The sequence below is a fragment of the Eleutherodactylus coqui genome, chromosome 1, assembly GCF_035609145.1.
Source record: "Eleutherodactylus coqui strain aEleCoq1 chromosome 1, aEleCoq1.hap1, whole genome shotgun sequence".
NCBI classification, from domain to species: Eukaryota; Metazoa; Chordata; class Amphibia; order Anura; family Eleutherodactylidae; genus Eleutherodactylus; species Eleutherodactylus coqui.
In genome coordinates, this window is record NC_089837.1 from 481,252,596 (window position 1) to 481,274,476 (window position 21,881).

At 42.4% G+C, this 21,881-nt stretch overlaps 1 protein-coding gene across 2 annotated transcripts; it reads right to left on the reverse strand.

Annotated features, from left to right (window-relative positions):
- Positions 1–2,628: 2,628 nt before the first annotated feature.
- Positions 2,629–21,507, reverse strand: PRPH (peripherin). 2 transcript variants are annotated; one of them, XM_066594061.1, is made up of 9 exons: positions 20,900–21,507; positions 17,675–17,735; positions 14,501–14,596; positions 11,286–11,450; positions 10,263–10,388; positions 8,059–8,279; positions 7,672–7,721; positions 6,295–6,374; positions 2,629–3,348 (listed from the first exon to the last, which is right to left on the reverse strand). In XM_066594061.1, the coding sequence occupies exons 1-9, from the start codon at positions 21,409–21,411 to the stop codon at positions 3,298–3,300; spliced, it is 1,362 nt and encodes a 453-aa protein (XP_066450158.1). In that variant the 5' UTR covers positions 21,412–21,507; the 3' UTR covers positions 2,629–3,297. The 2 variants fall into 2 exon arrangements, with proteins under 2 accessions (XP_066450158.1, XP_066450157.1); XM_066594060.1 differs by having other exon boundaries at positions 6,295–6,377.
- Between the last annotated feature and the right edge of the window lie 374 nt (positions 21,508–21,881).

Genomic DNA, 21,881 nt, shown 5'->3' on the forward strand with positions numbered 1-21,881 from the left:
CGGTCTAAGCCTAGGTTCACACAGGGTGGATTTGCCGCGGTTCTGCCGCAGCAGATCCGCCCGCGGCAAAACCGCCTGCGGCCGCTAATCTCGGGATTAGCCAGCCATGTGGACGAGGTTTCTCAGAAACCTCGTCCACACGGGACGGCTAATCCGCTGCGGTAAAGCCGGTTGAAACGGCGCGGTTTCAAAAGAAGCAGCATGTCTGTTTACTTTCGTTTTTTTGTTTGTTTATGTCACGGCCGCGCTCTCCTCTATGGGAGAGCCGGCCGCCACGGAAAAGCAAGCGGCTGAGCCGCTTCAAAGCCGCCGCGGCGGTTCTCCCGGCGGAAATCTGCGGTTTTTGCTGCGGCCAAACCGCGAGATTTCCGATGGGAATACGCCAAGTGTGAACCCAGCCTAAGGGTGGCTTCAGACAACCGTAAGCGCATATACTCACCACTCTACTGTATCCTGTGCCACCGCTCCTGGCTTCCACCATGACATGTTTACAGGCTGCAGCAGCCTGCTTACGGAATGCCACAGGCTGCTGAAGCCAATGACAGATCTCAACCCTATACACAAGCTGACTGTAGCCTATAAACAAACACCAGACACAGAGGACCCAGCAGCGGCCTGGGACACAGCAAGGTGCTGGCAGAGGTGAGTATATGTCTGTTTTTTAAGTTGTTGTATGGGGAACATGTTTTTGAGAAGAAAAAAAAAACAACTCCGTCAGTCCCTTTAATGACTGCAGAAGCTGAGCACATGGCGATCTGGGCTGATATCCTCTGTGCTTATTAAGGTGAGGTCGATAGGAGGCCACTGTGATTCAAGAGCCCATGTACACTGCTACCAGCTCTGATGTAGCCTAAATATAACACCTAACCTGCTCACCACCTTGAAGGGTAATTACATTTTTAGAATACTTCTCACATGTCATGGTGTCATGTCAGAAGTTTTGATCGGCAGAGGTCCAGGTGCTGAAACTCTACTAATTAGATTGGTGAGTGAGTGGTCTACAGACTCAGACTTTCTATTGAGCCCACTGCTCACAAAAGAGCTGATGAGTCACAGCGCTCACCTGACCATTTCTGCCCCTTTGTTTTAGCGATCCGTGGGAGACTCAGCATTCGGACCCCACTGATCAAAATTTCTGATGTCACTATGACATGTCAGAAGTTTTCTAAAATTTTAGTTATCTTTTAACTTATATGAAAGAGTCTTAGGCCTCATGTCCACGGGGACAGATCCGCAGCGGATCACCTGCACGCGTGATCCGCGCCCCATAGGGATGCATTGAACACCCGCAGTTAATTAAATGCCTGCGGATGTCATTTTCCCCTGAGGCGCAAATTGCGTGTGCGGGAGAACACCCGCAGCATACTCCATTTTAGTGCGGGTCTCCCGCAGGCTTCTATGGAAGCCGTCCAGATCCACGGCACACCTGCAGCTGAATTCCTGCTCTCCGGCGTGGGAGAGCAGGAGTTCAAAAAAAAAAAAAGAGTGCACAGCGCATGCGCGCGGCACGCTACCGGTGTGCCGAGCACATTCACCGGGCCGAAGTAAGAAGATCCGGCCGCGACGGAGGGCAGATCCGCAGCGTCCGGACAGGTGAGTAATTCCTATTTTTAGGCCGCATGTCCGCGGGAAAGGTGGGACCCTCTGCGGGATTCTGCATGAAGAATCCACGGCGGGCCTGATTTTCCCCGTGGTCATGAGGCCTAAGGCTCTTCTCATATCTTGCTACGGTTCATAAGGAAAGCAAAGCTAGTGTACCGGATTAATTGTATGGTGGATCCGAGTGGCACCTGATGGATCACATTGATCATGTGGTCCAACAAGATTGCACTGAGTTTTTTTTATCAAAAATAGCTCTGACAGAAACCTTGATTAAACAACTGAGGCACTAAGGAAATATGTGTTTCTAAAATCCATCTTTCAGGTACTGAAAGGTAAAGCAAACACATTTATTTCTCAGTAGACTGCACGCTGTTATCTCCATGGGAGTCGGCAGATAATAATGTAATCTTCCTTCAGCTGCAAACAGTACAGTGCAGCTGTGTGCACAGCTGGGTGTGTGGTTAATCACAAGCTGGGCTTTGCAAACAGCTCCTTGAGGCTCTTTTACATGCAAATGAAGATGATAAAGTGTTAATGGCCATTAACACTTTATGCAAATTGATCTTCAGGTGTTCATGTGATTTTAATTCTAGCTGAGATTTACTTAGCTTTATATATAGAGGTCAGCGAGCACATTCAGAAACAGCAGTTACTGGAGCGAGCATCGCTCATCTTGAGTAACTGCTTACTGGTCCAAGCGTGCTCGGGGGGGGGGGGGGCATTACATGTCGCATATGGAAAAGTTGCGTGCTAGACGTGCAATGACAATACTCCCGTGTGAAATCAGCATCAAGATGGTGCCTACAAAGCATCATACTGGAGGCTGCACTGCATGGAAGTGACTGCAATATACAGAGGAGACCGGTAATCAGGTGAGAGGTGCATGGATGGAAAAATATGTTCTTGTCGGAGTGGCCCTTTAATTTCAATGCATATGGTAGATGGATAAAAGTGCTTCTTCCGCAGCGTCTTCACTAATGACACATATACACATCCAGCAAAATAAAGTGATCTGACGCTTTGCAGTTAGTTGCTGCTAAGGTTTTATTAGCTGGTTAAGCAGACATGGCACATGTACAGTACATTGCTACAATTCTAAAGGGTAGTCCCATTCGATACAGACAGGAAGGAAGTATATAGCACCAAAGTCGCTTTACAGCTATCTTGTCCTTAAAGCATTTCCTGTTTTGGCTAGCAGCGGAGCCCAAAACCAAACAGCGAGCTTGTGTGTATGTGGTCAAGTGTAAAGAAGGGCAGGGAGGACATACTGCGAAACTTGGGATGTTTGTGAGCTCTTCGGAGACAAATGTTAACTTTCTTTGCTCATGACATACACTAATGTAACTCAGTTATTTGATATATGGGTGTAGAATGAACGCAAATATTGAACCTATTACATTTCAATCTTGGTCAAATATTCTCAGGAGGTGAGAAGGTGAATGGGAAAATATATCACATACAGAACGTTCATGGTCTGAGAAATCATTAGAAAAGACAGAACACAATCTGGGACATAGGCACTTAAGAGATGTTTTACCATGACAGCAAAGAATATCGGTAAGACCTGAATGCCACGTACATGACATTCGAAGTTAAAACGGTCACACTTATTAAGTATAGCACAGGCTGCTCCACGTTCTTCAGCGTTGTGATATTTAGGGGTGTTATATGGGTACGAGGTTTCTAGATGTAGTTCTACTTCTCCCCATCAGAAGCCTGCTCCTTCCTCGACTCGGTCACAACTTGCTGTATGTAAAGATAAGACAAAAAAGGGTTAAATACTATCTGTCTAGTATTATACATATATATGAGGTCAAGAGGGGTGTGTGGGGGGGGGGAAATATTTCACTTATTTAACTTCTCACTAATGTTATAGCAATATGATTTTAATAATGTACATTTAATACATTTCTTGTCGGAATCCACAACTCTGACAGCTGGTCACACGGTGTGCTGATAATGCCTTTTTATCACGTCCCTAGCGGTGATTCCTTCAACTTCTGCCCCCCTTCATGGCTCCGGGCGCATGTGCATCCAAAGCCCTCAATGTGCACTGAAAAAACACTGGAGCAGAGGTACTCAACAGGCGGACCTCGGCCAGGAGAAGGAGCTGCTGCCAGTTCCCCTCCACTAACTCCTTTCAGTGTGATCATACTGACGAACGAGGCTACACTGTGGCTCATGACAAGAGGCAGCAAAGAGCTCATCTACATATGTGCAGGGGCATAGCTATAAGAGTCGCAGGGGTTGCAACTGCGACCTGGCCCCTAAGCCAGAGGACCCAGAGGTCACCCTCGCCACATTAATAGTAGCTGCAGCATTCCATCCGCCCCCTCCTGGAACGCCCAGTCTGCAGCAATATTTGTCCGTAATAGAAAATGGAAACCGGACAGAATGGAAGCAAACATATGTGTATCTATGTGTATGTGTGTTAAAGTTTGCCTGTGTGTGTTTATATGTGAAATATATGTATAATAAGCCTGCCTGTCACACATTTTGGCCAATTTTTTTCCTTCCTTATTAAAGAAGTGTGTCTCAATCTTATCGCACGTCTCCTAACTCGAACTTCAAGCATCAAAAGAATCTATGATACCGAGCGTTTGGGTTTCAATTCCACATCAAAATCTGCATGTTAGCTGTGCACATTTTGTGCTGAATATTCTGCAATGTAGGTGTGGAACGAGGGGAAGTCCTTCACTGGCTTCTCAAACTCCACGCTAGAACGCAGGAGTTTGAAAAAAGCCGTAGGAAGTTAGGTGCCACCCAAACTTTCCCGCATGTAGTATTCACTATGTGCGGGTAAGATAGGGCGGTCCTATCTCTTCTCAGCCATACAATTAATGGGCGAAAATCCCATTCGTGAAAATAAACTACTGAAATCCTATTGAAATCAGTGCTTTCGTTTTGTCCTGTTATGCGGCCATGATTATCACGGTCTAAATCCGCCCTCAAGCACCCTAAGGCTGGATTCGCACAGGAGAACCTGATATCAGTCTGACAAACTCAGGGCTTCTTCACATGACCGTGTTTTTGGCATATTTTGCAGCTGTGAAAAACACGAAACAAAACCATGGATTTCAGTGGTTTTGTTTTCACTATCGGAACTCTCACGCATTAATACTATGCCTGAGAAAAGATAGGTCTTGCCCTATCTTTGTTGCACGTAGTTTTTATCTATGGCTTCGGAAAACCCTTTTAACCCCTTCCCACTCCAGGGCGTAAGTTTACGTCCTGGCAGCAGGGTACTTCCCACAACAGGGCGTAAACTTACGTCCTGGGCTTAGCGCAAGATCACTTATGATCTCGCGCTATCCCGCAGTGGGAGCCGGCTGTGAGTCGGCAATCGGAGATGCGAACCCCGCTGTTAACCCCTTCCCTGCCGCGATCCATGTAAATCGCAGCATGGGAGGGGTTCACAGAGGGAGAGCCCGGCTGGTTGCCATGGCAACAGGATGCCAGACACTGGCGTCCTGTATTGCCATAGCCTGTGATCGCTGTATAAGCGATAAGGCATGGCAGGGCTACTGCCCTGCCATGCCTTATCACAGCGATCATCAGTGCTATACTGTAAGTGCCCCAGAGGGACACAAATTGTGTAAAAAAAAAGAAAAGAAAAATGAATAAAAAAGAAAAATGTAAAAAAAAGTTTAAAAAAACTTTTTTTTATGCTTTTTCTCATAAAAGCATAAAAAAGGTAAAAAAAAAAACCCACATATTTGGTATTGTCGCGTCCGTAACGACGCATACAATAAGTTCCACATGCTTTTGACTGTGCATGGAAAAAAGTGTTAAAAAAACATTGAAAAACTGAGGCAAAATGCTAATTTTTAGCATTTTGTCTGCCTAAAAACGCAATAAAAGTGATCAAAAGGCCCTATGTACCCCAAAATAATACCAATTAAAATAAGCCCTCATAGAGCTCTGTACATAAAAAAATTAAAAAGTTACAGGACTTTGAATGCAGCGATTTAGAAAAAAAAAGATTTCCAAAATAAAAGGGTTTTTATTGCAGAAAAGTGGAAAAACCTAAAAAAAATGTAAGAATTTTGGTATTGTTGTAACCGTACCGACCCGCAGAAAAAATGGATTGTGTCATTTATGCTGCACGATTAACGCTGCAAAAAAATTTTTTTAAAAATCTATGGCAGAGTTGATGCTTTTTCTCTCCCTGCTATCATAAAAAAAATAATAAAAGTTTTACAATATAGTCTATGTACCCGAAAGTGGCACCGATAAAATCTACAGTTCGCCACGCAAAGAACAAGCCCTTATACGGCCGCGTCGACGGAAAAATAAAAAAGTTATGACTTTTGAAAAATGGAGAAGAAAATCACACAGAAAGTCCATAGCGCTTTCATCCAATGGAGATATATCCTAAGAGGCAGATTGGAGAGCTACTTCCTGTTCAGGTGGACTTGATGCAACCATCTCTTACATGGTTATCAAGTCATTAGAACGGGTGCCAATATATTTCTGCAATTGCTCTGCATTGACGGTATATAGCTGGGGGTCAGCAGCCGATTGCCAGGCACCTTTATCCTTACTTATTCAGTTGGGACAACAGTTCAGTTTTGACCTTTAAAATGCCAAAATCGGCAAAATAAACATGGCTACTGCTAGGCAAGAGCTATACAGTCTAAAACTGACATCCATAAAGGCGTTTTTTGGCACTCTATAGACAGTAGAGCTCACCTCTCCATCTCGAGTCTCAATAGTTTTAATCACAACAGTTTTTCTGGTATGAACTTCAGAGCTGCGGTCTACTTCAGGAGCTGCTGAGCGATAAGAGAAAAGCATGCTGGATTTCAGTACTGATATGTTGGAGAATTGACAAAAAAAGCATTGAAAAGATCAGTTAAAGGGGTTGTACCAAGATATAAAGTTATCCACATGATCCGGAGAATGGGGATCCGCATGACTGAAGAAGAAGTTACCACCACTCCATTCATTTCAGTGACAGCTTTTGACATTGCTGAGTACATGACAATGAAATGAATGGTGTGGTGGCACGCACGACCTCCACTTAATTTATGTAAGACCTGTCAGGACTAGAGATGAGCGAGCATGCTCGGTAAGGGCAGTTACTCGAGCGAGCCTGCCTTCTCCTCCGAGTGTGCTCGGGGGGCGGCGGTGGGGGGGAGAGGGAGATCTCTCTCAAACCCCCCCCCCAAACTCCCCTCTGCTTTCCCCCGCTGCCCTCCCGAGCACGCTCGGAGGAGAAGGCAGTTACTCAAGATGAGCGAGGCTCACTCGAGTAACTGCCCTTACCGAGCGTGCTCGCTCATCTCTAGTCAGGACCCCATTCTGGGGATCGTGTGGATAGGGGATAACGTTAGAACTTGATACAACCCCTTTAAGGACCTTTAACATGTTCTGGAGAAACTTTGTTCAGACTATAACTCCGTGGGAGTGTAAGGATCAGGCAATTGAAATTCACCCACCCAATCATTAACTCCCCCTGATATCTGCTGTTGGCATATCTGCTGTGTATGAGTCAAAAGGCCCTCATACACATTAGATCATCGACCAGACCTGCAGAAATTTGCAGTTTTGAATAGTATTCAATGAATTTGTATAGCCACCTTAATGGGAACCTCTCACCACTGAACAGCACTATAAACTTATGTTGCTGTTTGGGAAAGTGACGGGGACTACTATGTGTGTGCACTCCCATAAAACTCTATGGAAGAGCGTATGCACATCTGTATGAAAGGAGTCAAATTTTTGGACCGTGCACAGACTTCACCAGTGGACATCTCAGGAATAAGGGAGTGGGTAAGCATAAAGAAATACTTCCCACGGTTCCCCGTCACCTCCCCGAATAGCACCATAACGTAGGTTCCAAGGTGACAGATTCCCTTTAATGATTCATCGGAGTCTCATGTTCAAAATGAATAAACTTCAAAGAAAATCTAAATCTATAAACCAAAGATAGGGAATTTGTTTAGATCTATAAGATATATTGAGATGACCGCTGTCTTCACTCTGTCAGGTGGTACCTTTTACAATATGACTTTGACATGCAATTATAGAGATACACTTAAAGGAGAATGAAAGAGAATCACTTACCTGGGCTTTTAATACTAAGGGAGGTCATGGAATGAATCGGTACGACAATCCTGAAAAAGAGAAAAGCTTGAATTAGAAATTGTATTTCTAAAAAAGTACAGCCAGTTCTATTTTAGGAGAAACGTCCAATCTGATGTCTGTAGGCTTCACCATTGGAGGATTGAAAATTTGTGTTGTGAATCAGATAACCAATGTTAAAAAAAAAAAAAAAACTACCAGTAATCAACATGATGATACATTTTGTTAAACATGATGACGAAGGCAAGGGGATATAATCCCAACACTGTTACAGTATGTATGTAAGGTATATATTGTTATCTAATGCTGCATTGTTAACCCTCCCATAACACTGACTACCTACCGTACATTGACTTAACAAACTTTTACCTGCTTTCTTCTCCCTCCAGGAGTTTTCTGTAAGTTGCAATCTCAATATCTAATGCCATCTTGACATTGAGGAGATCTTGATATTCCCTCAAGTGACGGGCCATTTCCTCTTTCATATGTTGCACTTCTTGCTCCAAACGTACAATTGAATCCTGGTAATTTCCTGCTTCTAGCCCAAATTGTTCTTCCATGTCCCTCATCTGACGGAGCAGAGCTTCATTCTAGAGAGGAGAATAAACCATGTATCCACTTAAAGAGGTTTTCCAGGGAGGATGACCGCTCCTCAGGATAGGTCATCAATAGTTGATCGACTGGGGTCCGCCATTCCGGACCCTGAACCATCAACTGATTGTGCGCCCGCTGACAGTGCCACAAATACACGTGTCGGAGCAGAAGCCACTACTCTGACCTCTGTATAGCGCTTGTAATTGCAAGCACAACTCTCACTAAAATCAATGATTAGGATATAAAAGCACAGGGAGGGTATGTAATAAGAGTGCACATTTGCATATTTTACATCAGTATTTGTAAGGGTCCACTAAGACCGGCAGAATTTGTGATCCAATCTAACGAGTGTTTCAATTAGCGCTCGTTTAATTAACTTTTACTGGGCTCAGAAATGGCTTATGGGGACATACAATCCCTAGTATGATCATCCTTTCCCGTAGGCCAGCTGTACATTTCTCTGTTCTCAAGGGGGTAATGTACGGCCAATCAGTGCTCATTTTTATGCTTGCTAAATTTGAACAACCAGCCAACCATGAGCATTCCCTCATTCTTTGGAGGTCAGTGATCCTTTTACATAGCCCAATTGTTGGGCAAAATCTGTGGAATTTTCCGGATCGATGATTATCAGCCCCTGTAAAAGAACCTTTAGTCAACACACCAGAAGTGGAAACTACACAGTAAAATATAATGGAAAGTTTTGCACCCACTCCTAGTTTTGTAGTTTTGACTTATCAGAAGAAACATATATTATAAAAGCAACCTAATCAAAATTTGTAAGTGCCTCTATAAAAGTCTATGAGCTCTCGTAGTTCTTGTAGTAGAAATATCTAGCTAGTGCTGCACCTCCAGAGAACCAGAGTTGTTGTGTGCACTAATTGAGTTGTCAGTGTAGTTATTCCTGCACAATGTGGTCTCCGCTTGCCTCTCTTTGAACGTGAATTGCACCCATGGGAAGCAGAAAGGGTGTGTTAGTAAGTGAGACTCATAGGGAGGAAAGCCACGTGGAGAACAACCCACCGAACATGCTAATGTTATTATTCAGTCTTAAATGATTGCTTTTGTACTGCAGTTTGCAGTGTCCGATGAGGTATAAGTTAGATTATTTTGCTAAATACCTCCCACAGATGCCACAGTCTACGTATACAGTGGCATAAGGCATAATCACTCACTGAATGGAGGCGGACCTTGCCGGAGATCTCTTCTGGCCGCCAGGCTCCATTCAGGGCAAACAGGCAGTCATTCATAAATGAATGACTGCCTGTTGTGACAATAGGGGATTAGGCACTTCTCGGGGCCACCATCGTCTCCATATAAGATGGTGATGACTCTCAGTAAATTCAATGGATAACCAGAACTGTCGTAAAATCTGGCGCCTGACAGCTTTATTGCATCATAACCACGGTTCACAGCACTTCACTTTGTATAGTCAACCAGCAGAAATATAAATGCCTTGCCATCTGGCCACTAACTAAACAGTCTCTTTGTTCATCAGGCCTAATGCCTCAACATCACCTCAGCATTATCATAAACAAAGTCTGTTACCAGTTCTCTTCCGGCAGTCCAGAGAGTCTCTTCCCCATACAGTCTGGGTTTCACATCTATCTTACCCAGAAGCCTCAAGCTGACTGGGAGTAGATGCCCACTACTTTAACAAAACCTCGTCAGGTGCCTCTTGATTAACAATTAGAGACATCCTTCACCTGCCACACAGACAACCTGCAGTGGCCATACCTGGTATTGTTTTACCCCACTGTTTACGAGGGCCAAAAAATGAATGATGAACAATAAGTAAACTAATTATTGACCATATTTACACTGAATGATTATGATTCCGTTTTATATGAACTTTCGCTCACTTGTGTCAAAAGGCCCTCACTGTCAGAACCAAGGTTTGGGTATTGTTCAAAAACAGAATTAAAACAATGGGTAGAGAGGTAGACATATAAAAGCAGGTTAGATAAAAAGAAAATACTCACTGTTCCTTTAAGTCCATCCATCTCGCAGGTTAAGCTGTGAATCTGTCGTCGGGATTCGTTCATCTCCTGCTTGGCTTGACGTAGTGCCTCATTATGCCGGTTTGCAGCATCTGATAAGTCAGCAAACTATAGAGCAATTAACAGAACAAATTATATTTGAATACCTAAGACATGTTGATAACTTATTTCTCTACCATATATTATAGCATGACTAATACAGCGTGCTGATTGAGGAATTAAAGACTAAACCGCAATGATGTCAACAACATTGACTCGAATGATGTCACACCAGTTCACTTACCGGTATATGCTTGGATACAAATATCATGGGCTTACTGAGTTTATTCAACTTTTTTTTACTACATTTTGCGAGTAAACTACTAATTACATTTACTTCATCTCAATATATAATTGGTCTATTTGTCATCTATTTTATATCTCATCTGTAATTTGGTTGAAAAATTTAGGTTGGGTGCGTCTCTACCCTCCGAAGGGAGGCTCTGAGCTGGTTGAGTACTTTGTGCCAGTAGGCCCTCATGGCCAGCTTACGGCCAAATGGGTTCAGGACTGGGCTGGGTTGGAACTAAGTTTGCGAGGTTGCAGGAGCTAGCAGGTCGTGTTGGAAGCACTAATAGCCATCAGACTCCATGATGCTGAACAACGTGTGTTTAACCGAAGCAAAACTGGAACAAAAGCCAGTTGTCAGGCTGGACCGTGATGCTTAGTCAAAAGAAAGAGGGGGAAGAGAAAGGAAGCAGCGGCCCAGAGAACTTGGTGCATAAAGTTCTCTTTCTCTTCACGCCCATAGGGTAATACAACTTCACTGGAGAGCTTACACAGCATGTCTTTACTTCTCCAAGATCCGACACGCTCTGCCTACCTCCCGAGTTCCCGTCGGTTTTCGCTCCTACCCTCTCTTAAAGTAGTCTCACACCAGTGCTCAGCGGAACAAGAGAAAACAATGTAGTACATATCACATGTACATGTACCCCCCGTCCTTACACATCCACATTTTCTACTTACCTTGGATTTATACCACTCCTCAGACTCTTGCAAATTCTTGGCAGCAATGCTCTCATATTGGCTGCGAATGTCCCGAAGAGCAGAGGTCAAGTCGGGTTGCTTTGTTGCTTCGATTTCCATATGAATTGGTTGTACCTGTACAGAGACTTGCACATCTTGGAGTTCCTGTGTTGGGATGACATTACAAACTTCAGTATTCTTATCCACCACCCAGTTCAACTCAAATAATTTTGCATTAACATGTAATGTTTTATGAAAAAAATGTATAAAAATTCATCTTTGCGGCTAAGAGTCTGATGCAAACAGAATCTCTCCATAATGCCCATAGAAGTGAATGGAGAGAGTCACGCACATGAATGGCCACTTCTCCATTTATTCTCTGCCTTGATGTTGAAGCCAGCACCCATCTCTTCAGGCAGGGCATCCCTATTCTCAACATTGGTGTAGGTTCCAGAGGTGGGATGCGCAACTGTGTGACATTTATGGCATAATCTACGGATATGGCATAAATGTCTGAGATGGGAATACTCCATTTACCCCTTCCTGATATTTGCTGTATATTATCATCATAATGGCGGAAGGGGAGAATGGAATGGCCTTGGGTGCCATCCTTATTGTACAGCTAGCAAACAGCAATATAACTTCTTAGATGCTGCAGTCAATGCTGACTGTGGCATCTGAATGGATAGACAGAGGGAGGGGACTCGCTCTATTCCCCGATCGCCTCCCCACTACATGATTGTAGGGTGCCATTCGGTTTTCTTCACAGCCAGGCACCTAGAAAATACTTCTAGTACCTGTATAAAAAAAACTATGTGCAGCAGGTGTGATACTCAATGAACCGAAATGCAGCAGTTGGAATAGGGTTAATTGCGGAGGGTGTGTAGCGGCACAACACGCTATGTGGCTTGTCAAAGTAAAGCAGCTGCCTTCCTAATGGAATGCAAAAACTTGTTTTCAGAGCAGCAATAGGTAGGAATGTGGGGAAAATCCAGGCACACTGAAGACAGAAGACCCAAGATTGAGATGCAAAGATTTATTGGCTACGCGTTTCAACATCGCACCAGCATCTTCATCTGAAATTAGTTCATGTACGAGAACCTGCGTCTGGCAGTGTGTTGTAAAATGACAGCCAAGGGAAAATACAATGTAATACAAAAGTATTGCAGCATATTATGCAGATAATCAAAAAATTGTATGTTCAAGTCTCCCATTAAGTGATTAAATAAAATGCAAAACACAAAAGTTAAAAAACTTTAAAATATATATGTGGAAGGTTTATAAAAAGTTCAAAAACCCCACACGTTTTACATAATAAAAATATAAACAATATGAAAAAATCACTGGTATTGTCGCATCTAAAAAAAAGGCAGAGCTAATAAAATACTGTATAACTTTAATTAACTCACATGGTGAATAAATGTAAAAATACACAATGCCAAAATTGTTGTTTTGAGGTCACGTCGCTGCTATAAAATAAGGGATTTAAATGCGATGAAAATGTTTGTGTATCCCAAAATACTTCCCATAAAAACTAGAGCCCAGGAAAATAGAAATCCTCACACAGCTCCATTGCTGGAAAAATAAAAGAGTAATGAGCCATTAGTTTGGCCACAGAGCGCTATTTTTTTTTTTTATATAAAAAGGAATGTTTTGGGTTTTTTTAAACTAGTAAAACATAACAAAAAAAATACATAAAATTGGTATTGCCATCCTCGTTCTGGCCTGTTGAAGTAACTTATCATGTCATTTCTACCAGTCAGTGAATGTTGTAAAAATAAAATCACCAAAAAAATGTCTCAAAGGCCTTTTTCTTCAATTTGACTCCATTTCCAATTTTTTTTAAACTTTCAATACATTTTATCACAAATTAAATGGTACTATTAGGGCTTATTCAGACGACCGTCTATCAGCCGGGTATTCACGCCGGCCGATATACGGTGTCTCTCTCTGCAGGGGTCGGAGGCTGGAACCCTCTCCACCCCCTCTCGGCCCCTCTGCACTATTTGCAACGAGAGGAGGCGGGGCGGGGCTAAGTTACGGGAATTGCCTCCGCCCCTGTCCTGCCTTCCATCATTGCAAATAGTGCAGGGGGACGGAGAAGGGGGGGAAAGTTGGCGGAGAGGGGGTGGGAGCTCAGAGCACTGCTCCCGGCTCTTCCAGCCTCCTCCCCCTGCAGAGAGAGAGACGCCGTATATCGGCCAGCGTGAATACCCGGCTGATATACGGTCGTCTGAATAAGCCCTTAAGGTGATCTTCTAGCACTTAATGATTGATGACCTATCATTAAGATTATCAATAACTGATCATTGGGGCTTACCTGCCGATCAGATGAATTTATAGCTGGAAAACCCTTTTAAGGCCTCATGTCAATGGGCAAATTAAGAATTAAAATCTGGAGCGTTTTTCCCGCACGCGGATCTGCGCCCCATAGGAATGCATTGACCACCCGTGGGTAGATAAATACCCGCGAATGGTCAATAAAAGTGAATTTAAACATTTCTGGAGCATGCAAAAAAATGGCCATGCTCCATTTAGGTGCGGATCACGCGTGCGGGAGCACATAGAGCACATAGCTCAATTGATCACCCGCATGAAAAAAAAAAGACAATTACAGTGCATCCGCAGCCCAAATCCGCGTTACAAAACCGCAGTGGATTTGATTTTCCCCGTAGACATGAGGCCTAAGGGATTTTTCACATGGAAAGAAGATGCATCGCAAGACGTGGTAAATACACCAAAATCCGCATGGCTACCTGTGGATTTTGATGCAGAATTGAAAATCTACCTGCAATTCCGCATCAAAATCTGCACTTAGACCTGTGGATTGTGATGTAGAATTTTGCAGCAGTGTCTTGCAGTGTGTCCTGGCAGACTAGTTCCGCCTGTGTGAAAGGTGCCTAAAAATACAAGTTTTCTCCCGGAAAAGAAGTCCTTGGAAGGTGGGGATCAAAAAAAAAAAGCGGCAGCGTAAAAAAATGGCTGTGATGGAAAGAGGTTATAAAGGGGCATCTGCAGAAAAAGGTATTCTTGATTGATGGGGACCCCATGATGAATAAGAAAGGGGGTCCCAATACTGCGGTTTTTCTCATGAGGAGAAAACACAGTCAAATCCAGCACTTTTTAGCTGCTTGAAATTGAAATTTTTAGAGAATTTTTGTAAAACAACCCTGTTGCAAAAATAGTAAAAGTTGCTATGACTATTACAGACTTACCTCTTCATGAAGTTTCTTTAAGAATTCTATTTCATCCATGAGAGATTCAATCTTCCTTTCAAGCTCCAATCGGGAAAGGGTTGCATCATCTACATCCTATCAAATAATGGGAAAATTAGCTATACACTATATGTATTTATACTCTTTCGTTAAAACAGTAATAAGATGACTTGATTATTTTACACAGAGCTTATGTTTAAATGGGAAGTCCCACTGATATTTTGATGCAGGAAGCAGACAGCTCTGTACATTGTGCAGTGGCTTGGGTTGGTACTGCTTGTTGAATCCGATTGACTGCAGTACCAACCCAGGCCACTGTGCAATTTACAGAGCTGTGTGCTTCCTGATCCCTGCTGATCAGCTGTTTGATAGCTAAGCTCTCGTATCTAACTTAACTATCTCGGGCAGTCCCATTGAAATGAATGGAACAGTAGTGTACACACATAACCACCAGCCTGTTTATTCAAGGACACTTGGGGTCTTGTTCTCATGATGAGTGGGACTCTAGCGGTCAGAAACAACCAGAGGTGGCAACCATACAGAAATTTCTAGACTGTCCTTAAAAATAGGGTACTTTTTTCCAAGATATTAGATGCGTCTGTGGATTATTTGAGGCTGGTGGTACTTGAGCAGGTTATTATGTCTGTGTGAGAGGAGCCATAGTGTTCTCTCACACATCATCTTGCCTTTGTTCTATCTAAATGATTCTTTTCGATTTTTCTCTCTCTGCTATAAGGTGTATGCCTATGTGCTGACTAATGCAATTAGAGAAATTCAAGGTCCCCAATAGACTCCATGGATAAGAGAGCAATTAACTGTGTCTTTCCTTTCCTTCCCACACAAGGATGAACTGCTGCTAAAGCAAATCCCCCCCCCCTTCCCCTCCATCCCCAGGGGGGTTTGAAGGATGAGGAATCAGAAAGGGGACTCTATCTATTAAAATATAAAGCCGTTCAACAATAAAATAAATGATAATGACCTCTTTCAATTGATATGTATATATCTTTCTCTCTACATATACATATATATAAATGCGCACACACACAAACATATATATATATGTTTGTGTGTGTGCGCATTTATTGCGTACACCGCTATATAATGCATGGGCAATGTATATACTTAGCTGAATAATGATTGCTAAAAGACACTGCCAATTACAAATTTGAAATATATATATATTATACTTAATAACGACCCTAGAGGTATTTAATTCAAGACTAACTAGATAACATGCAGACAGGGTGTGACCCAGGAGAAAGTGCTGCCTATAGATAGTTATGTCTTCTGTTTATGTTGAAGTTTTAATAACCAATTATAAGAAATCCATTATCATAAGCTATCCATATTTCTAAGTCAGGTGTGCTGATTGGCTCGTTTTCAATGTCTTTGTCTAAAAAACATACAAATATTTCTTTTTTTCTAATAAAGAGAGAATCAGTTGATTCCACAAAATGCAGTGCGAACAAGGCTATGATTCTTCCAGCAGCTCAAGCTTAACCCTTCTGAATTTGGAGCACAAGAATATACCTATAGACATGGATCGCTTGGAATCTTTATCATTCATTATGGTTTTTCGATGTGTCTGTAAAAAATTCTGGTTGTCTGTGACTTTTAGATAAATTGTCCAGGAAAACAAAAAAATCAGGTTGGCTATGGTTGTTAAATGGAAGCATGTGTGAATTTTATTGAGCTGGATCCCATCATCCAAAAGTACAATTGCCCAAGTAAATAAATGATAATAGAGCAAATTATAAAAGTCAGAGCCAGACACAGGTTCATATGGGTCCTTGGGCGATAGGCTCAGTGGGCCCCTTTTTTCTTTCAATACCCCTTTTGCCCCAGTCAGTAATAATACCTTCTTGTGCCACCTTTTAGAAAAAATGTCCCCTTTTCCTCCGTTTCAGAGATAATGCTACCTATCTCTCCCTTTTAGATATTGGGGCACCTTCTGCCCCTTTTAGATATAATGCTACCTCTTGCCCTCTGTTAAGGCCCATTTACACAGGACTAATGTTACCATTGAGATATCACAGTAGCCGTTCGCTGCATAAACGATCAGCGATGAAGTTCATTGTGCAGTTTAAACAGCGGATGTTCAGTAGTGAACAGCCGCTGTGTTATGTGAATGGAGAGGGGCGGGGGAGCAAGAGCAGAGAAATCTTCTGCACTGCCCCGCCCCCTGCTGGCTGCTCCATGAGCGAGACAGCTCTGCTAGTTCCTGTGCAGGGGACACAGGGATGAGTGTCGTGCATCGTTTGCCCAACACTCATCCTGTGTGCATGGAGCTTTAGATATTCTACCTTTTACATACAGTATATATGTTACTTTTTACCATATATATATATATATATATATATATATATATGCAACCTCTTCCCCCTTATAAAATAGATATGCAACCTCTTCTCCCTTATAACATAGAGATGCCACTTTTTGACAATTTTACATATAGATGCCACTTTTTGCCCCCTTTTAAATATGCGATAAAATAAAAAACAGTACAGTCACCCCCTCTATTGCTTTGCGGCAGCTGTAGTCGGCGCCACTGTCCCTGCTGTCTGACTTCTGGGTTATGCGATCATGTGACACATATGATCACTGCAGACATTCCCAGGCCAAGCTAAGACCGGGGAGCGTTTGCCATGATCATGTGATCACATAACCTGGAAGTTGGACAGTGGTGCCAACTACAGCTGGCAGGGAGCAACAGAGAAGACGAATATGTACTGTTTTTACTTTATTAATCAGACTTTAAAATTAAAATGAGGCGTCCCGACTGCTGCGCTCACCTATCAACCCTGGCCCTTACCCTCCTGTGCTTCTGTGCATTGTGGACCACCCCAGATGCTGTGTGCTCGGCACCTACCCATGTTTATCGGATGCTGGTGCCGGTCTTGATAATAACTTATTATTGCTTTTTTGTTGAGTATATCACTAAAAAAAAATATTAGAGGGCTCATATGGGATGTTTGCATTTAGAATTGGGCTGTGCTCAGATGGTGAGGGTGAGGTATGGTTAAAAACAGCATCAAAAAGGCACCTAAAAAACAGCATATGGTTTGACATCAAAAATGGGAAAAATATTTTGCCAAAATCTTTATCAATTGTTCAAGTGCGGTTCTCACCACACCCCAAAGGCACCGTCTGAATGTACTCCTGAGTGTGACTTACCTTCCTGAATAAAACTAAATTGTTCTCAGCATCTTCTCTCTTGTGAATCTCTTCATCTAGCCTAAGGAGAAGAAATAAAGGAACCATATTATTTCGTTTTTTATTTCATTTTTGTTCCCCTGTGCTCATATACTCTGCTTGATTGTTCGGTCTAGCACAGACAGTCTGGCTGGACATCTGCCAGATCTTTATGGATAAGCCCTGCCACACCCTAAAAGTGATCGATGATGGCCGATCCGCCTACCCACAAAGATAGAACGCAGCCATCAGTGGTTTATATATGTGCCATATGTTGTTGGTCAGACTTGTTATTAACGATCTCTAGAACCATTTACTTACACAATTGATTAGAATTACTTCCTTGATGATGGGCGGTGTAGGAGTGCATAGTCCGTGCCAATGGCCCATTTCTTGTTTTTTTTAATTAATGTGTCAAATAATGAGAAGAATATTCACTATATATTGGACAAACCGACCAGAAAATCGTGCATCTTCTGCTTTTGTCTTAGACAGTGGCTATCTAGTAGACATTACAATATGATTTATACATGTGCGGGGTTCTTTTTTAATCAAGTGACTGAACATAATGTAGCCAACACTGTACATTGTATTCTTTATAGGGATGCTCATTGGGTTAATGAGTGTAATCACAGCCTTTAGCATTCTCTTCAGTTCTTCACTATTAACATTGGCATCGGGAGGGCACTTTGACAGTCACATCGAAATTCTCTTACTGTCATTTATGTTGCCTTTCTCTTGGTTTATCCTACCCCTTCGATTTGATATCCAAAGAGGTCAAAAGCAGCAGCCTTTATATAGGTCACATCACTTTAAGTGATTGATATTTTTAATGACTTCTATCCGACTCACCGCTACACCAACTGAATTTTTGATTAGGTGACATCATGTTTAGTGACATCATGTTGCAACTTTCTTCTGTCTGCTGCATGACTGAATTAGGCATTAGATTTTCTTATATTGCAGGTGTGGTCGACATATATAGTATAGCACATACAGCACTAATATAATAGCAAAGACCAGTCATAATTATTTACCTTATAATTTAGGGTGATGTGTATGCAAATTACATACATTACGTCCTATGAATAACGCTATTTGCACAAGCATCATGCACCCCTAACTTTTACTCATTCCAAAGCATCAAGACATATAATATACCATATAATATAAAATAAGGCTCATGATAATGTGCTACAGAAGGCTATGAAGTGTTTTTACCCCTAGTTTGCATAAATAATGATACAATGAAAATGGAGTCAATAATGATATTGTGCCCCTCCCTATGGATCTATTATCCTGGCCTCAGGGAGGAGGAGGCTTAGTCTGACTTTAATAAGTCACCATTATATTGGAGATGATTACAGGACAGTTTAATTTTTAGGAGTGATGGAGGTCCCAGCTGGCAGACCAACTGTCAAGATTGACCCTTATGACATCTCTGATTGACATGTCATAAAAGTCTCAGCTGGGAAAACCAATTTAAAGGTAGACTAATGCATTTCTCATGTAAGATAAAGAAGTATAGATCATGGGGACATACATTCTTGGGGTTTTGCGATCACTAATCTAATTTAAGAACACTATAGCCAGTTTCTCCACAAATGGTTGCTCCCTGGAATCAAAAGTTAACCCGAATCTTCACAGTAAATGCAGAAAAGGCAGACTTGAGGTTCATTGTCCCCTGAAGGATGAAATTATAAATTATATTAGTACTCATCTAATAAGAAAAATACCAATGTCATTGACCTCAACAATGGCAGATCTACAGCCATGCTTTGTCGTTGGGTAAGCTTTAATTAAAGTGCATACTAAGCATGTCCCTTTCTTCACAATGACCTTTTGAGTGACATGTGCCGTGGGAAAATGAAGAGAACAAAAGTGCAAATGCTTCCTTTATGTTACGGAAGGTACTGAAAAGTAAGCACAAGTATGAATACCTGAAGCAACACAAGTACTATACATCTAGAACAAAAAAGTCTACAATCACCATCTTTTGTCCTTCCACAATTTTAGATAGAATTGCTATTCCACATTAATGAATACAATCCGGGGAAAACTTCCAAAAACTTTAAAAGTTAATCAAGTGGACTAAGGAAGCATCACGACAAACTAAAATAACAGCAAGAACGGATACATAAAAATTAAGAATACTCTTTTTATCCTCAGTTATATGGGATACAAACTCTACTGGAGAAGAATGATGGAGAGGTCGAATGCCAAGTATCCATCTGTGGGAAGAACCACACCCTAGCTGTTGTGTTGGAGGTGCTCATTCTTCTGGGGTAGGACGTATCTTAAGAAAGATTAATACTGTGTTATACGTGCGACCTTTATTGGAAGATGGCATTTGCCAAGGTCAATAATTCAACTGTCTTTGTGTCTATGAAGTGTTGTATCAATGACAAATTGGAAACATGTCTCCGGCACATCATGGCTAACCACAAGTATGTTTTACACAATGTAAGAAGCCTGACACAGTGCACCACTTAGGACATGTATGTCACTGCTATAAAGACTAAATAAGTTATATTCTCATCTAAATATCTTTAACAGTGCTTACACACAGGCGGAATATGCTGTCCCGGCATCCCACACTAAAATTCGGACTTCTAATTGCCATCAGAATTCTGCCATTTTCATTCTGCATCATAACCCGCATGTGGATTTTGGTGCTGAATGGTCCCACAGAACGCAAATTCTGACATGTTATTGCACAATAATTCTGCCTGTGTGAAAGCACCCTAACTTGGATTCCCTTTGGAAGTATGTTGCACATTCCGGGACTCCAAGCCAAACATATGTTGCTACGCCCATTATGGGTGCATTATAGGTACTACCAAGTGAAATATTTAGCATTTGTTGTTCTTGCAAAGACCCCAAACACAATAATTCATGCAGGCAAAACACAATGAATGCTTACATGTGCATCTAATTTCTTAATTAGTATTGAAAGACAGGTACTAGTTGTTAACCCCATATTGGCTGCCTAGAGTTGTAGTTTTACATCCGCTGGTTTATTCTAATTCAGAGACACAAAATATGCCTGCAGCTACGGTATGTTGTCACTACTTTTCAATAAGGTCATTCGACTACTTTGCAACACGTTCCCCATCATCCATCTGTTGAAAAATATCATTTTCATATTATGCATTATCTTGGAAGATCCCTTTAAGACTTTTGCCAACCCTGCCACCAGCCTCTCACCTCTGCTTGAGAAAACTGAGATCCTCTGCCATGTTGTCCCTTTCTACCTGGATATGGTCCTTTTCTTTGCCCAGAGCGTCCAATTGTCTTCTCAACTCTCTCAACTCTTGTTGGCACAGGTCCGCAGCCCTTGTGGGTTCCTTAGACCTGGCTTGGTTGATCTCAGTCACCAGCACAGCATTTTGCTGCTCCAAGTAACGGACTTTTTCTATGAAACTAGCAAACCGGTCATTCAGTTCTTGCAGTTCTGCTTTTTCATTACTGCGTGTGGTCAGGAACTCCTGGTTCAGAGCCTCGGCCACTGAAAAGTCTACCCTATCTGCGACCCGGATAGGGGTGCTAGACCTCACCCTAAAGGTCGATGAGGTACGAGTGGAAGGGCCAGGGGAGGGGCTCCCCAAGTGCCTTGACCCTGAAAATCGAGAGGAGGAATAAGACATTGGGGATAGAAGAGGAGGCCCAAAAGTGCGTCTATAAGAAGTAGAAGTGGTCCTTAGTCCGGAGTGACTCATGATGATGAGGGAGATATTGCTGCTCCAAGTTGTCTTTAGACTCTAGGCTACAGAAATGCTGTGCACTATGTCTTCTGAGAAGCTGTAGAGAAAGTCTGTGTCTCAAGCAGGCTGCTTTATAAGACGGCATGGAGCATCATTGTGCCCCTCCCTATGGGACCACATGGATCTATTATCCTGGCCTCAGGGAGGAGGAGGCTTGCATCTTCATCCCACCACACCCACGCTCTCAGCTGCTGCCCCCTCTGCACATTGTGCTTGCCAGTGCTGCTAGATGGAAGTTTGGGACTTTGTTCAAGACCTTTTACAGGAAAGTGACCGATGATGTAGCAGATTTCTGCATCTCCATATAATATCCTGCAATCAATCAGCAGTCATTTCAGAATGCCAGCACTTCACATCTCTAAATATTAATTGTTAGCAGACCAAAATGTCCCGCAGTAATAAAAATATCAAGAACTGTATCCTTA

Excerpts from the sequence above, each read along its gene's own strand:
- PRPH (XM_066594060.1), bottom strand. The coding sequence starts at position 21,411 with ATGAGTCACTCCGGACTAAGGACCACTTCTACTTCTTATAGACGCACT. Across the intron at positions 6,378-7,671 it reads CCTTAGTATTAAAAGCCCAG|CAGCTCCTGAAGTAGACCGC; the intron begins GTAAGTGATTCT and ends CTTATCGCTCAG. Across the intron at positions 3,349-6,294 it reads TTGAGACTCGAGATGGAGAG|CAAGTTGTGACCGAGTCGAG; the intron begins GTGAGCTCTACT and ends CTTTACATACAG.